Source organism: Macaca thibetana, chromosome 8, assembly GCF_024542745.1.
Source record: "Macaca thibetana thibetana isolate TM-01 chromosome 8, ASM2454274v1, whole genome shotgun sequence".
Lineage (NCBI taxonomy): Eukaryota > Metazoa > Chordata > Mammalia > Primates > Cercopithecidae > Macaca > Macaca thibetana.
Window position 1 is genome coordinate 100,901,763 of NC_065585.1, and position 17,911 is coordinate 100,919,673.

The following is a 17,911-nucleotide window of genomic DNA, read 5'->3' on the forward strand; positions in this document are numbered from 1 at the left end:
TAACTGGGATTTGGCTGCCCTTGCACTTCCTAGGCAAAGCGTTTTCTTTCTTTGATTGAGCAACTACTGGGACAACCCAAGTCCACCACTATCAACAAGATCACAAAGACCTGGCTACCCACCTTTCCTTTTCAGGTTACATCCAGCCCACTAGATGATACTTTTTCCTTTTTTTGGGAGGGTGAGGGAGTCTTGCTCTGTCGCCCAGGCTGGAATGCAATGGCGCAATCTCAGCTCACTGCAACCACTGCCTGCCAGGTTCAAGCGATCCTTCCATCTCAGCCTCCTCAGTAGCTGGGATTACAGGCGCCCACCACCACGCCCAGCTAATTTTTGTATTTTTAGTAGAGACGGGGTTTCGCCATGTTGGCCAGGCTGGTCTCAAACTCCTGACCTCAGGGGATTCACCTGCCTCAGCCTCCCAAAGTGCTGAGATTATAGGTGTGAGTCACCATGCTAGGCCCTTTTACCTTGTATTCTTGCTAGCTGGATTCCTATAGCTTCTGTTGGTTTTTCCTCTGGATTTCTCTTCAAATACAGCAGAACACCATTAAGATTATAAAAAATGGCTTCTGCCATGGTAGTGTGGAAATACCTTCCTAGTCATTAACTCTGAAAATAGTTGGCACACTTCCCAGTAAGGATTTCTAGTGACTTTCCCAGGGATGATACTTGAGGAAGAGATTTAGGCCAGAGAGGTCCCCAGAATATGCCCAGATGTAGCAAGACACTTTTCTACTGTGCAAAACATCCAGCTTGTCTAGCAGATATTGTTTTCAGGATTTTATCTGACTGAATATTCTTAAATGTAAGATTCATGAACATTCATTTGGAGTGAATTAAAATTCACCTAAATTTGAAAAGGCTGTTCATGGGGCATACACAAGCCCTATTTTTAATACCATCTCATGTATGTATATACTTTTGGAAACAGAGTAAGACTTCAAAACCTCACAGAGTCAAGAGAACAAATCAGAGATTTAATTTCCAAAGACTGACTAGAACCTTTACTTTTATCTTTCTAAAGTTCGTTTGGAAGCGTTGTTGAAGTGTGACCAGCTTAGAAAATACACTTTCACAGCCCACTAATATCACCATGCTGAACTTAATGACATGATTTTTTATATGTGTGTGGGTTAAATATACACGACATACAATTTACTATCTATTTGCCATCTCTTTTTTTTTCTTTTCTTTTCTTTTTTGAGATGGGGTCTTGCTCTGTCACCCAGGCTAGAGTGCAGTAATGCGATCATGGCTCACTATACCCTCAAACTCCTGGGCTCAAGCCATTCTCCGACCTTAGCCTCCCAAGTCACTGGGATTATGGACATGAGTCACTGTGCCTGACTACTATTTTAACCATTTTTAAGTGTACCATTCTGTGGCATTAAGTACATTCACATTGTTGTGCAACCATCGCCACCATCCATGTCCAGAATGTTTTCATCTTCCGCAACTGAAACTCTGTGCCATTTAAACAGGAACTCCCTATTACCCCCTCCTTCCAGGCCCTGGCAAACACCACTCTACTTTCTGAATGACATGACAATTTAATTATCTTTCTCAACTATCTTCTAGTTTTGGCTAAAACTCTTGTCAAATCTATGCACTGAGACGCTTACTAATTTTAGCATGTCAACTCTCTAAAAGCACAGTCTCTTTCCTTTCAGTCATATAACCCGGGAAAAGTGGGGTGTGGAGAAAATTGACTCAAATGATGTATATAAGTGACAGAACACTAAATGTCACCTTAAGAAAGAAGTAAGAGGCCCGGGCACAGTGGCTCATGTATGTAATCCCAGTACTCTGGGAGGGCAAGGAGGGTGGATCACTTGAGATGAGGAGTTCGAGACCAGTCTGAGCAACATGGTGAAACCCCATCTCCACAAAAAATACAAAAATTAGCCGGGCATGGTGATGTGTACCTTTAGTCCCAGCTACTCAGGAGGTTGAGGTGGGAGGACTGCTTGAACCCCAGAGATTGAGGCTGCAGTGAGCCATGTTTCGCCACTGCACTACAGCCTAGGTGACAGACCAAGACCCTGTCTCAAAAAAGAGGAAGAGTCTTAATTCTAGGCTGGGCACAGTGGCTCATGCCTGTAATCCCAGCACTTTGGGAGGCCGAGGCAGGCAGATCACCTGAGGTCAGGAGTTCGAGACCAGCCCAGACAACATGGTGAAACCCAGTCTCTACTAAAAATATAAAAATTAGTTGGGCATGGTGGCAGGCGCCTGAAATCCCAGCTACTCGGCAGGGTGAGGCAGGAGAATCGCTTGAACCCGGGAGGTGGAGGTTACAGTGAGCCGAGATTACCCCACTGCACTCCAGCCTGGGTGATAAGAGTAAAACTCCATCTCAAAAAAAAAAAAAAAAAGAATCTCAATTCTAGATTTCTATCTGCCTTCCTGTTGGTATACAGAATCACTTATTAATCTGCTTTTAATCCATTAGCCATTCATCTTGAATTATTAAGTCTTAATTCCCCCCCAATCAACTTCCCTCGTTACCATTCCATGTAACATGTTTCTTCCCCTGAGTGTTCTATCACAGACCGTGATGACTTTTCTTTCTTTGGTGTTGAAATAGATTAATATTTTTCAATCAATTCTAACTTCACTTATTGAAGAATTCTGAGTCAGAGAAGATGAGAACCATTTGCTATTTTAGGGAAAAACTTAATGTGTGTCAAAGTCATTACTGATATTTTCAAAAAGCAGATTATGCCTCATTAACTATTCTTTTTTTTTTGAGACAGAGTCTCGCTCTGTCACCCAGGCTGGAGTGCAGTGGTATGATCTCGGCTCACTGCAACCTCTGCCTCCCGGGTTCAAGTGATTCTCCTGCCTCAGCCTCCCAAGTAGCTGGGACTACAGGCGCCCGCCACCATGCCTGGCTAATTTTTGGTATTTTTAATAGAGACAGGGTTTCACCATGTTAGCCAGGATGGTCTTGATCACCTGACCTCACGATCTGCCCACCTCGGCCTCCCAAAGAGCTGGGATTATCCTGCCATGCCCGGGCCTAATTAACTATTCTGATGACACCTGTTATTTACAAGTGGAGAATTAAAAGAAAATTCTTTCCTAAAATATTCTGAGAGTAGTTATGAGAATCAGGCATCCTGCTGATTATTTTTCTTTAAAGTCTCATGGATACTCTATTTGTTGACAGTAATTCAAAGCTACCATGAAGTCACACACTCAGAATGGTTACTAAACAGTCTCCAAGTTTTTTTTTTAGATGTGCTAACTCTTAACAAGTACTTACCATGAACTTTGTCTCACCCTTCGACAGGGTATCTGTGATAAAACGAACCTTCTGTAACTGCTCCACAACCTGATGTAACAGTTTTGGCTGCAGAATCATAATTAGGGAATAAGAAAAAGAGTAATTACTTTGTAATGGTAAGAAAATATTTAACAATATCTTTAGAGACAGAGTCTTGCTATATTGCACAGACTAGAGATTGTGCTCTTCACAGGTACAATCATGGCAAACTATAGCCTTGAACTCCTGGACTCAAGTGATCCTCCTACCTCAGCATCCAGAGTACCAGGAACAACATCATGCCTGGCTAAGAAACCGTTTTTTTTGGCAGCGAATTGAGCCCGGAAAGAAAACATTTTTAACATGAGTTTTCTAATTATTTATGGAGAAATCTCTCTTTTTTTTTTTTTAAGACAGAGTCTCGCTCTGTTGCCAGGCTGGAGTGCAGTGGTATGATCTCAGCTCACTGCAACCTTTGTCTCCCAGGTTCAAGTGATTCTCCTGCCTCAGCATCCCGAGTAGCTGCGACTACAGGCATGCACCACCGCGCCCAGTTAATTTTTATATTTTTAGTGGAGACGGGGTTTCACGATGTTGGGCAGGATGGTCTCGATCTCTTGACCTCGTGATCTGCCTATCTTGGCCTCCCAAAGTGTTGGGATTACATGCGCGAGCCACCGTGCCCGGCCATCTCTATGTTTTTTAATGTTCTGAGCAAGTACTTTTTCCAATAGAAAATTCACCTTTGAAACATATTTTTAGAAACCACTGTTTAAGGTATTATGATTGTTAAAATAATGATCAGTTGTATTTATCTGTTTCCTTAAATCAAAGAGTTTTACTGTTCTTGAAATGGCTCATGGGAAAAAAAACCAAAGAGTCAGCTGTTTCATCTTTTAAAGGCATATGTTGTAAAATAAAAAATGTTTTGCCTTCACAGGTTTTCTAATAGAAGTAAGGTTTCTCAATATTTCATTTTTTAAGTGAAAATATTCCTTTAATGAAAACCTGATTATAGTATTTCTAACATATTTATCACAGATAGTAAGTCGTTCTAAAACTATTGTATTAGATGTCATCTCTTTCAAATGTTAGACTGTCCTCCCAGCTCCTCATGGAAGAACAATAGGTATCCCTTTGGAGAAATTTGCCTTTCGCAGAATTCAATCAGTACAGAGCTCTTCAGTAGACTTTTCGGGAAGGCAAAACCAAAACTTATTCTGAAAATATCAACTATCATTTAAAAAGTGAAATTCACTGTTGTGTAAGACTGATCACATTGATTATAAATGCTGAGGCACCTGTTTGGTTGATTCCGAAGTGAAGCTGGGATGGGTCAGGAGAACATCCATGTCACCACTGGACTCTGCACCTGTGATGACAGAAGACACATATGAGATTGTCCACATAAATGTATCAGTTGGGCAAATGGAACCAAGCTGATGACACACACAGAAGAGCCTTACTTCTTACAGCCTAACTTTCTATTTCACTGTGCTTCATAGTCAGAATTAGTTAAAAGATTTCAATTTTCTGTCCAACTATTCAGGTGTATTGATGTAGACAGCAGAATCTGTGATGACAACAGTAATCGGCATTAGATACACATTGCATACAGTAAGTTAATTTAATGTGTTAAAAATGCACCTAAGTAACTACTCAATAATGAATAAAAACAATGTTTTAAAATAGCTTTAAAATACACCTATGAACAACTCTATATGTAAAAATCTCAAATTAAACAATATACTGTAACTCTATAAAAGTCAATCAGAAAACTCATTTCGGCCGGGCACAGTGGCTCATGCCTGTAATCCCAGCGCTTTGAGAGGCTGAGGCCACAGGATCGCTGAGCCCAGCAGTTCGAGACCAACCCAGTCAACATAGAGAGACCCAGGCTCTCTCTTTTTTTTTTTTTTTTAAAAAAAAGAAAACTCACTTCAATTCCTATGATTGAACTCAATTAATCGATCTATACTCTACAACCACATAGCTTCAGGCAAGTTACATGCAGCTATTTAAACCTTTCTTTTCCTATATTCTATGAAATTCTGTCTCCACTTAGATGGAATTTGTTCATTTTACTTTTTTTCAGTGTTGCAAATGAGGACTCTTCATTCCTCTAGACCTCAGTTTTCTTATATGTAAACTACTAAAAACTACTTCATCTGCTATTGTGTAAATAAAAACATATGTAAAAGCATCCACTATAGTGCCTGGTATACAGCATAAAAGAATCCAGTCTATCTCCTGCCTTGCATTTTGATAAGTACAATAGAGGCCAAACATACTTTTGGTGACTAAAGATCTTGCAGTGTCTTTGAGATCCTCTCACTTCAGCCTCCCAAAGTGCTGGGATTACAAGCATGAGCCACGGCGCCTTAACCAAATATTTAAATATAAAGAAGGCTAGGCCGGGCACGGCAGCTCACATGTATAATCCCAGAACTTTGGGAGGCCAAGGTGCGCGGATCACTTGAGGTCAGGAGTTCAAGACCAGTCTGGCCAACATGGTGAAACCGTATTTCTACTAAAAAAAAAAAAAAAAAATGGGGCGGAGCAAGATGGCCGAATAGGAACAGCTCCAGTCTCCAACTCCCAGCGCGAGCGACACAGAAGACAGGTGATTTCTGCATTTTCAACTGAGGTACTGGGTTTATCTCACTAGGGAGTGCCTGAAAATCAGTGCTGGTCAGCTGCTGCAGCCTGACCAGCAAGAGCTGAAGCAGGGCGAGGCATCGCCTCACCTGGGAAGCGCAAGGGGGAAGAGAATCCCTTTTCCTAGCCAGGGGAACTGAGACACACAACACCTGGAAAATCGGGTAACTTCCACCCCAATACTGCGCTCTACCAAGGATCTTAGCAAATGGGCACACCAGGAGACTATATCCCACACCTGGCCGGGAGGGTCCCACGCCCACAGAGCCTCCCTCATTGCTAGCACAGCAGTCTGCGATCTCCCAGCAAGGCAGCAGCAAGGCTGGGGGAGGGGTGCCCGCCTTTGCTGAGGCTTAAGTAGATAAACAAAGCAGCTGGGAAGCTCGAACTGGGTGGAGCTCACAGCAGCTCAAGGAGTCCTGCCTGTCTCTGTAGACTCCACCTCTGGGGACAGGGCACAGCTAAACAACAACAACAACAACAACCAGCTGAAACCTCTGCAGACGCAAACAACTCTGTCTGACAGCTTTGAAGTGAGCAGTGGATCTCCCAACACGGAGGCTGAGATCTGAGAACCGACAGACTACCTGCTCAAGTGGGTCCCTGACCCCTGAGTAGCCTAACTGGGAGACATCCCCCACTAGGGGCAGACCGACACCCCACACCTCACACGGTGGAGTACACCCCTGAGAGGAAGCTTCCATAGCAAGAATCAGACAGGTACACTTGCTGTTCGGCAGTATTCTATCTTCTGCAGCCTCTGCTGCTGATACCCAGGCAAACAGGGTCTGGAGTGGAACTCAAGCAATCTCCAACAGACTTACAGCTGAGGGTCCTGACTGTTAGAATGAAAACTAACAAACAGAAAGGACACCCACACCAAAACCCCATCAGTACATCACCATCATCAAAGACCAGAGGCAGATAAAACCACAAAGATGGGGAAAAAGCAGGGCAGAAAAGCTGGAAATTCAAAAAATAAGAGCACATCGCCCCCTGCAAAGGAAAGCAGCTCATCGCCAGCGACGGATCAAAGCTGGACGGAGAATGACTTTGACGAGATGAGAGAAGAAGGCTCCAGTCCATCAAACTTCTCAGAGCTAAAGGAGGAATTACGTACCCAGCGCAAAGAAACTAAAAATCTTGAAAAAAAAGTGGAAGAATTGATAACTAGAATAATTAATGCAGAGAAGGCCATAAACGAATGGACAGAGATGAAAACCATGACACGAGAAATACGTGACAAATGCACAAGCTTCAGTAACCGACTTGATCAACTGGAAGAAAGAGTATCAGCGATTGAGGATCAAATGAATGAAATGAAGCGAGAAGAGAAACCTAAAGAAAAAAGAAGAAAAAGAAATGAACAAAGCCTGCAAGAAGTATGGGATTATGTAAAAAGACCAAATCGACGTCTGATTGGGGTGCCTGAAAGTGAGGGGGAAAATGGAACCAAGTTGGAAAACACTCTGCAGGATATCATCCAGGAGAACTTCCCCAACCTAGTAGGGCAGGCCAACATTCAAATTCAGGAAATACAGAGAACGCCACAAAAATACTCCTCGAGAAGAGCAACTCCAAGACACATAATTGCCAGATTCACCAAAGTTGAAATGAAGGAAAAAATCTTAAGGGCAGCCAGAGAGAAAGGTCGGGTTACCCACAAAGGGAAGCCCATCAGACTAACAGCAGATCTCTCGGCAGAAACTCTACAAGCCAGAAGAGAGTGGGGGCCAATATTCAACATTCTTAAAGAAAAGAATTTTAAACCCAGAATTTCATATCCAGCCAAACTAAGTTTCATAAGTGAAGGAGAAATAAAATCCTTTACAGATAAGTAAATGCTTAGAGATTCTGTCACCACCAGGCCTGCCTTACAAGAGACCCTGAAGGAAGCACTAAACATGGAAAGGAACAACCGGTACCAGCCATTGCAAAAACATGCCAAAATGTAAAGACCACCGAGGCTAGGAAGAAACTGCATCAAGTAACGAGCAAAATAACCAGTTAATATCATAATGGCAGGATCAAGTTCACACATAACAATATTAACCTTAAATGTAAATAGACTAGATGCTCCAATTAAAAGACACAGACTGGCAAACTGGATACAGTGAAGACCCATCAGTTTGCTGTATTCAGGAGACCCATCTCACGTGCAGAGACATACATAGACTCAAAATAAAGGGATGGAGGAAGGTCTACCAAGCAAATGGAGAACAAAAAAAAGCAGGGGTTGCAATACTAGTCTCTGACAAAACAGACTTTAAACCATCAAAGATCAAAAGAGACAAAGAAGGCCATTACATAATGGTAAAGGGATCAATTCAACAGGAAGAGCTAACTATCCTAAATATATATGCACCCAATACAGGAGCACCCAGATTGATAAAGCAAGTCCTTAAAGACTTACAAAGAGACTTAGACTCCCATACAATAATAATGGGAGACTTCAACACCCCACTGTCAACATTAGACAGATCAACGAGACAGAAAGTTAACAAGGATATACAGGAATTGAACTCATCTCTGCAGCAAGCAGACCTAATAGACATCTACAGAACTCTCCACCCCACATCAACAGAATATACATTCTACTCAGCACCAAATCACACTTATTCCAAAATTGACCACATAATTGGAAGTAAAGCACTCCTCAGCAAATGTACAAGAACAGAAATTATAACAAACTGTCTCTCAGACCACAGTGCAATCAAACTAGAACTCAGGACTAAGAAACTCAATCAAAACCGCTCAACTACATGGAAACTGAATAACCTGCTCCTGAATGACTACTGGGTACATAACGAAATGAAGACAGAAATAAAGATGTTCTTTGAAACCAATGGGAACAAAGATACAACATACCAGAATCTCTGGACCACATTTAAAGCAGTGTGTAGAGGGAAATTTATAGCACTAAATGCCCACAAGAGAAAGCTGGAAAGATCTAAAATTGACACTCTAACATCACAATTAAAAGAACTAGAGAAGCAAGAGCAAACACATTCAAAAGCTAGCAGAAGGCAAGAAATCACTAAGATCAGAGCAGAACTGAAGGAGATAGAGACACAAAAAACCCTCCAAAAAATCAATGAATCCAGGAGTTGGTTTTTTGAAAAGATCAACAAAATTGATAGACCGCTAGCAAGACTAATAAAGAAGAAAAGAGAGAAGAATCAAATAGATGCAATAAAAAATGATAAAGGGGTCAGCACCACCGACCCCACAGAAATACAAACTACCATCAGAGAATACTATAAACACCTCTATGCAAATAAACTAGAAAATCTAGAAGAAATGGATAATTTCCTGGACACTTACACTCTCCCAAGACTAAACCAGGAAGAAGCTGAATTCCTGAATAGACCAATAGCAGGCTCTGAAATTGAGGCAAGAATTAATAGCCTACTAACGAAAAAAAGTCCAGGACCAGATGGATTCACAGCTAAATTATACCAGAGGTACAAGGAGGAGCTAGTACCATTCCTTCTGAAACTATTCCAATCAATAGAAAAAGAGGGAATCCTCCCTAACTCATTTTATGAGGCCAACATCATCCTGATACCAAAGCCTGGCAGAGACACAACAAAAAAAGAGAATTTTAGACCAATATCCCTGATGAACATCGATGCAAAAATCCTCAATAAAATACTGGCAAACCAGATCCAGCAGCACATCCAAAAGCTTATCCACCATGATCAAGTGGGCTTCATCCCTGGGATGCAAGGCTGGTTCAACATATGGAAGTCAACAAACGTAATCCAGCATATAAACAGAACCAAAGACAAAAACCACATGATTATCTCAATAGATGCAGAAAAGGCCTTTGACAAAATTCAACAGCCCTTAATGCTAAAAACGCTCAATAAATTCGGTATTGATAGAACGTATCTCAAAATAATAAGAGCTATTTATGACAAACCCACAGCCAATATCATACTGAATGGGCAAAAACTGGAAAAATTCCCTTTGAAAACTGGCACAAGACAGGGATGCCCTCTCTCACCACTCCTATTCAACACAGTGTTGGAAGTTCTGGCTAGGGCAATCAGGCAAGAGAAAGAAATCAAGGGTATTCAGTTAGGAAAAGAAGAAGTCAAGTTGTCCCTGTTTGCAGATGACATGATTGTATATTTAGAAAACCCCATTGTCTCAGCCCAAAATCTCCTTAAGCTGATAAGAAACTTCAGCAAAGTCTCAGGATACAAAATTAATGTGCAAAAATCACAAGCATTCTTATACACCAGTAATAGACAAACAGAGAGCCAAATCATGAATGAACTTCCATTCACAATTGCTTCAAAGAGAATGAAATACCTAGGAATCCAACTTACTAAGGATGTAAAGGACCTCTTCAAGGAGAACTACAAGCCACTGCTCAGTGAAATAAAAGAGGACACAAACAAATGGAAGAACATACCATGCTCATGGATAGGAAGAATCAATATCGTGAAAATGGCCATACTGCCCAAGGTAATTCATAGATTCAATGCCATCCCCATCAAGCTACCAATGAGTTTCTTCACAGAATTGGAAAAAACTGCTTTAAAGTTCATATGGAACCAAAAAAGAGCCCGCATTGCCAAGACAATCCTAAGTCAAAAGAGCAAAGCTGGAGGCATCACGCTACCTGACTTCAAACTATACTACAAGGCTACAGTAACCAAAACAGCATGGTACTGGTACCAAAACAGAGATACAGACCAATGGAACAGAACAGAGTCCTCAGAAATAATACCACACATGTACAGCCATCTGATCTTTGAGAAACCTGAGAAAAACAAGAAACGGGGAAAGCATTCCCTATTTAATAAATGGTGCTGGGAAAACTGGCTAGCCATAAGTAGAAAGCTGAAACTGGATCCTTTCTTTACTCCTTATATGAAAATTAATTCAAGATGGATTAGAGACTTAAATATTAGACCTAATACCATAAAAACCCTAGAAGAAAACCTAGGTAATACCATTCAGGACACAGGCATGGGCAAGGACTTCATGTCTAAAACACCAAAAGCAACAGCAACAAAAGCCAAAATTGACAAATGGGATCTAATTAAACTAAAGAACTTCTGCACAGCAAAAGAAACTACCATCAGAGTGAACAGGCAACCTACAGAATGGGAGAAAATTTTTGCAATCTACTCATCAGACAAAGGGCTAATATCCAGAACCTACAAAGAACTCAAACAAATTTACAAGAAAAAAACAAACAACCCCATCGAAAAGTGGGCAACAGATATGAACAGACAGTTCTCAAAAGAAGACATTCATACAGCCAACAGACACATGAAAAATGCTCATCATCACTGGCCATCAGAGAAATGCAAATCAAAACCACAATGAGATACCATCTCACACCAGTTAGAATGGCAATCATTAAAAAGTCAGGAAACAACAGGTGCTGGAGAGAATGTGGAGAAATAGGAACACTTTTACACTGTTGGTGGGATTGTAAACTAGTTCAACCATTATGGAAAACAGTATGGCGATTCCTTAAGGATCTAGAACTAGAAGTACCATATGACCCAGCCATCCCATTACTGGGTATATACCCAAAGGATTATAAATCATGCTGCTATAAAGACACATGCACACATATGTTTATTGTGGCACTATTCACAATAGCAAAGACTTGGAATCAACCCAAATGTCCATCAGTGACAGACTGGATTAAGAAAATGTGGCACATATACACCATGGAATACTATGCAGCCATAAAAAAGGATGAGTTTGTGTCCTTTGTAGGGACATGGATGCAGCTGGAAACCATCATTCTCAGCAAACTATCGCAAGAACAGAAAACCAAACACCGCATGTTCTCACTCATAGGTGGGAACTGAACAATGAAATCACTTGGACTCGGGAAGGGGAACATCACACACCGGGGCCTATCACGGGGAGGGGGGAGGGGGGAGGGATTGCATTGGGAGTTATACCTGATGTAAATGACGAGTTGATGGGTGCTGACGAGTTGATGGGTGCAGCACGCCAACATGGCACAAGTATACATATGTAACAAACCTGCACGTTATCCACATGTACCCTAGAACTTAAAGTATAATTAAAAAAAAAAATACAAAAATTTGCCAGGCATGGTGGTGTGTGCCTGTAATCTCAGCTACTCAGGAGGTTGAGGCAGGAGAATTGCTTGAATCTGGGAAGCAGAGGTTGCAATGAGCTGAGATCACACCACTGCACTCCAGCCTGGGCGACACAGCGAGACACCACCTCAAAAAGAAAAAGAAGACTAGACTGTGTACTGGACATCCATGGAAGCTATTTTAGTAAAGGAAATTCTACGCCTTCTCTTCTTCTCATTTCCTTCTCCTAAAAGCTGGATGTCTTTCACCCTCTGCCTACCAACAACGTTTCACTTTATCTAAAAAAACAAAAACCAAAAAACTGTATGAGCAAAAAAACAGAAACAACCCAAGGGTCCATTAATAGGGGACTGGATAAATAAATGAAGTATGATACATGCATACAACTGAATGTTATGCAGCTACAAAAAAGAATAAGGGGCCAGATACGGTGGTTCATGCCTGTAATATCAGCACTTTGGGAGGCTGAGGTGGGTGGATCACTTGAGCCAAGAGTTGAGACCAGCCCAGGCAACATAGTAAAACCAGGTCTCTACCAAAAAAAAAAAAAAAAATTAGCCGGGTGTGTTGGCACATGCCTGTGGTCCCAGCTACTCTAGAGGTTGAAGTGGGAGGATCACTTCAGCACAGGAGGCGGAGGTTGCAGTGAGCCGAGATCACGCCACTACACTCCAGCCTGGGTGACAGAGAGAGACCCCATCTCAAAAAATAAATAAAGAAGGAAGTTTTCTACATACTGATATGGAAAAATCTCCAGGATATATTTGTAAGTGAAAAAAGCAAGGTATAGTATTGTATACGTATTATGTTACTTTATGAAAGAAAGGGAGAAGAAAGAAATAAAGGTGGTATACTAACATGTAGTTGTATTTTCAGGAAGAAACATTACAAGAATCCATAGGGAAGTGGTTCTTAATGGGACTTAGTAGGAAGAAGTAGGAAGGAGTGCACAGGGACTGTGGAAGTGAGACATCTTAGTGTATACCTTTTTATGTGAAAGCATATAACCATACAACATACCCCAAAAAAGTAAAAATAAAATAGAAATAAATAAATCCAGGAAGGTTGTCATAGCCATGATAGCAAGCATGTGGCTTGCTGTACCTCCAAATCTACATTTTGAAAAGACAGAATCCCAATTCCCACCTAAGGAGGTTCTTATTTAGCAGATTTGTAGGAGGGTACAACAACATGTATTTTTTTTTTTTAAGTCCTAGGTATTTCTGATGCAGACATACTTGAACAACTGGTTAATTTCAGTTCTCTCATTTTGCAAGTATGGAATCTAAGATCAGGAGAGACATAACAGTGGTAGATTTGGCCTCAGACCCCAGGTCTTTTGACCCCGGTCCAACGTTCTTTCTACTAATCAGTGAGTATGGATTTAGTCTTCTCTCCCCAACTCTAGATTCTTACAGCAGCTACCCAGAGTATTCCTGACAGGCCATCACCTACTTCCTAGACAAAATTCCATAGGTGACCAGAGATTCAGTTCAGGTATCTATTCTATCTACTCCAACATACTCTAAAATGTTTTAAATAAGGTTTTTCTACTCCAATTTTAAAAGTTAACTTTTTTTTGAGACGTAGTCTCGCTCTGTTGCCCAGGCTGGAGTGCAGTGGCGCGATTTCGGCTCACTGCAAGCTCCACCTCCCAGGTTCATGCCATTCTCCTGCCTCAGCCTCCCAAGTAGCTGGGACTACAGGTGCCCGCCACCACGCTCGGCTAATTTTTTGTATTTTTAGTAGAGACAGGGTTTCACCGTGTTAGCCAGGATAGTCTCGATCTCCTGACCTCATGATCCGCCCGCCTCAGCCTCCCATAGTGTTGGGATTACAGGCGTGAGCCACTGTGCCTGGCCAAAAGTTAATATTTTTAAGCATGTATGAGTTTTTCAAAATTTTAAATCAGTAAGACACCAGGATTGTGTGGTTCTTTCTTTGCTCACATTCACATAGTAAGCAGAACTCTTCTGATGAATCCGCTTGTTGTAAGAATTGGTTTTGAACTGGTACTTCTAAAACATTATTCTTAGCTCTATTATAGAAAACTTGGGCAGTCAGGCATGGTGGCTCACGCCTGTAATCCCAGCACTTTGGGAGGCCGAGGTGAGCGGATCACGAGGCCAAGAGATTGAGACCATCCTGGCCAACATGGTGAAACCCCGTTTCTACTAAAAATACAAAAATTAGCTGAGCATGGTGGCACGCGCCTGTAGTCCCAGCTACGCAGGAGGCTGAGGCAGGAGAATCACTTGAACCTGGGAGGCAGAGGTTGCAGTGAGCCAAGATGGCACCACTGCACTCCAGCCTGGTGAGAGAGTGAGACTCTGTCTCAAAAAAAAAAAAAAAAAAAAAAAAAAAGAAAGGTAAATTAACAAAACTACCCACAATTTCACTATCATCTAGCCAAAGAGCCAAAGACTACCATTACTAGCATTTCAATATACTTAAAGTCATTTAATAAGTGTCATTAAAACTAGTCATTAAAATATCATCCTATAATAAAATCAGGATGAATTTCCCCTTGTTACATATTCCCATCTATAAACAAATACCCTTAACTAATACTACTAGGTCTTAGTGAGTCTATGAAGTACCACAAATTACATCTTTTTAATCCAAGTTCTTCACATACATTAGGCAATTTTAGTATCAGGGCAAAAATAACCCAACATTAGGAAGTATGTTACCTCTTCTAAAACTGCCACAGACTGTAGCAATGTATTCAGAATCCACTTTTTTAACTTCATTTAGTACAATATCCTAATAGAAGAAAAATTAAGTCAGTATTCCCAAAATGGCTTTTCACACGTGACACTCTCAATTCTAATCAAAGAATATAATTTGACACATCTTACTTGCATTTGTAACATCTCTTCACGAGGAATTCTTTTTTCAAAGTCCCCAAAGTATCTATAAAGACAGAATAAGTAGACAAAAGATTTTTGCAAAATTTAAATCTCCTTAAAAATTAAATTGTCTTTTATAACAATTGTCCAGGCCATACCAGCAGATCATTCTCACAAATCAAGGCTAGAATGAATTCATTGAGAAGACAACAGCAAAATTGGGGGTGGGATGAATGGGGGAAGGTTTATTCCTAAATTGGATCAAAATCCTTAAGTGTCATCCTTTGTAATATTTGAAAGACTCCATCTAAACTTATTTGTAAATAAGCTACCTATTCATGTAACAAGAGTAAATAAATACATTTAAGTTAGGGCATAATTTCAAAGTAGACTGCTCTCTACTGACAAGGCAAGGGGTTATGGTTTATGGCTCTTACAACCTGCAAAATTATATTTTCAAATACTATCCTGTAACATGGATGAACTCAGACAACAATATGCTAAGTGAAAGAAGTCAGTCACAAAAGACCACATACTGTATGACTTCATTTACATTAAGTGTCCAGAATAGGCAAATCCGTAGAGATAGAAAGTAGATGAGCAGCTGCCTAGGTCTAACGTGGGTGTAGGGGGAGGCAATGGGGGAATGACTAGTAATAGGTACAGGGTTCTTTCTGAGATAACAAAATGTCCTAAAACTGACTGTAGTGATGGTTGCACAACTCTGTGAATATACTAAAAGTCACTGAATTGTATATTTTAAATGGATGAATTACAGGACATATGAATTACATCTCAATAAGGCTGTTAGGAAACTCAGTGTGAAACAACATCTAAGCATATGCTTCAGCATGATGAAGCGCCTGTTCACAGCCAATTCTCACCAAACCAGTTCTTCAGAAGACCTCCATTTACTACAGAAATGCCAGGAAAGCAAGAATCATACCATCTAGGTCTCTTACTGGCTCAAGATTTTGGAATGGTAGTGTAAGTTTAAAATATTATGGTAAAGCATCAATAGGAAAATTCAAAAGGTTATTAGAACTGAATCACCCACAACACTATATAATGCCAGAAGAGATATATATAGTGCTTATGCACTATAACTGTACAAAATAATTATTGATGCTGATATAGAAATATGCCTAGGAGTTATTCCTATATGGTTATTTAGGTATGAGGTTTGTCCTTTTTTTTAATTTAGTTTTTCATATTCATGTCCTATCTTCTTGGGTAGACTATAAACTCCTTAAAAGTTATACTCAACCTCTCTATATCTTTACCTCAAACCTAGTGTAGTGCTTTGTACAATGTGAGCATGAAATAAAAACCCACTGACTGCCTGATACACTCAGTCCTAGGTATTTCAAGAGGAAGTTCCCTGCTAAAGTCGAAAGAATAAGGGAAATCCTCAAAACAAGTAAACTAGAAAGCAAAAGTGAAAGCATTGTGTGAACACAGGTAGATACTCTATAGAAGTCCACAAATCTTAGCACTTCTGAATAGGAAAATGGTTGTGGTTTAGCTAAGTTTGAAGAGTCCTTGTGGTATATAAAAGAATGTCTATAAAAATTTTACTTTTACATCTCAAGTGTCAAAAGAAAATTTGCCATCTTACTTCAGCCCAATTCGCTGATGATGGTTCAATTTATCTTCATTTTTTCTGAGATCTGTACAGAAGATAAATAAAGATAAATAAATTGACATGTTAATTTAAATGCTTTTCAGGGGAAAAATGCTAAACTCAATGACTTTTTATAAAGAACCACCTGGGGAACAAATACACTGAAATGACTGAAAACATAATGAGAAAAAAATTTCAGATATGAAGAGCTAGATAAAAGTGACTCTTAGGGCTGGGCACGGTGGCTCACACCTGTAATCCCAGCACTTTGGGAGGCCAAGGCGGGCGGATCACGAGGTCAGGAGTTCGAGACCAGCCTGGCCAACATGGTGAAACCCCATCTCTACTGAAAATGCAAAAAATTGGGCATGGTGGTGTGCCCCTGTAATCCCAGCTACTTGGGAGGCTGAGGCAAGAGAATCACTTGAACCCGGGAGGTGGAAGCTGCAGTGAGCCAAGATTGCACCACTGCAATCCAGCCTTGGCAACAGAGTGAGACCCTATTTCAGGAAAAACAAACAAACAAACAAAAAACCAGAATGACACCAAATTTTACTGACTACAGCAAAAAACAACCTTATAAGAACCAATATGGTTTAATTTATTCTAAGAGTAGCAGTAGTAACAACAACTTCTAAATGTTTTCTGATTAACTAGGTTTATTCATATTATTCATTTTTCTTTCACTCTTTCATTCCATTAGTACTGAGTAGTAGATTTGTGCAGTCATTGTGCTAAAAATCCTGTGAAGCCGGGCGCAGTGGCTCATGCCTGTAATCCCAGCACTTTGGGAGGCCGAGGCGGGAGGATCATGTCAGGAGTTCGAGCCTAGCCTGACCAACACGGTGAAACCCCATCTCTACTAAAACTTCAAAAATTAGCCAGGCATGGTGCTGCGCACCTGTAATCCCAGCTACTCAGGAGGCTGGGGCAGAAGAATCACTTGAACCCAAGTGGCAGAGGTTGCAGTGAGTTGAGATCGCACCACTGCACTTCTGGGCAGACAGAGCAAGACTCTGTCTCCAAAAAAAAAAAAAAATCCTTTTGAAAGGAAAACTATTACTGTACCTGCATTTTTTAACTTAAAAATTGTCGTAACATCCCATATTAAGTCTAAAAGTGACTTAGTTCCATTCAGGTGTCCCTTTATTGGACATGAGTCCAGCTGTGAGCCTTGTTAAAGAAACAGCAAGATAAACATGCTTAAAAAGCAATTCCTACAAGCCCCCTTATAGTCACAAATACACACATTCACTCTGGAGATATAAAATGGAGAAAAATAAGCATCTTTATGAAACATAGAGCACTTAATATTTCCTATGGTTGTGTGCACACAGAATACACTAAGGTATATGACTAAAACTGAAGTGGAAATATTGAGTGTGTTATATAGATATATATA

At 40.6% G+C, this 17,911-nt stretch overlaps 1 protein-coding gene across 1 annotated transcript in view; it reads right to left on the minus strand.

The window, feature by feature from the left end:
• The window catches only part of POLB (DNA polymerase beta), a 679,334-nt gene that overhangs the window by 5,892 nt on the left and 655,531 nt on the right, over positions 1 to 17,911 (minus strand). Inside the window, exons 8-12 of the mRNA XM_050800426.1 lie at positions 16,504 to 16,555; positions 14,895 to 14,949; positions 14,727 to 14,799; positions 4,573 to 4,643; positions 3,272 to 3,358 (exon numbers count right to left, since the gene is read on the minus strand). Coding sequence (XP_050656383.1) covers positions 3,272 to 3,358; positions 4,573 to 4,643; positions 14,727 to 14,799; positions 14,895 to 14,949; positions 16,504 to 16,555 — 338 coding nt within the window. The remainder of the gene's footprint in view (positions 1 to 3,271; positions 3,359 to 4,572; positions 4,644 to 14,726; positions 14,800 to 14,894; positions 14,950 to 16,503; positions 16,556 to 17,911) is intronic.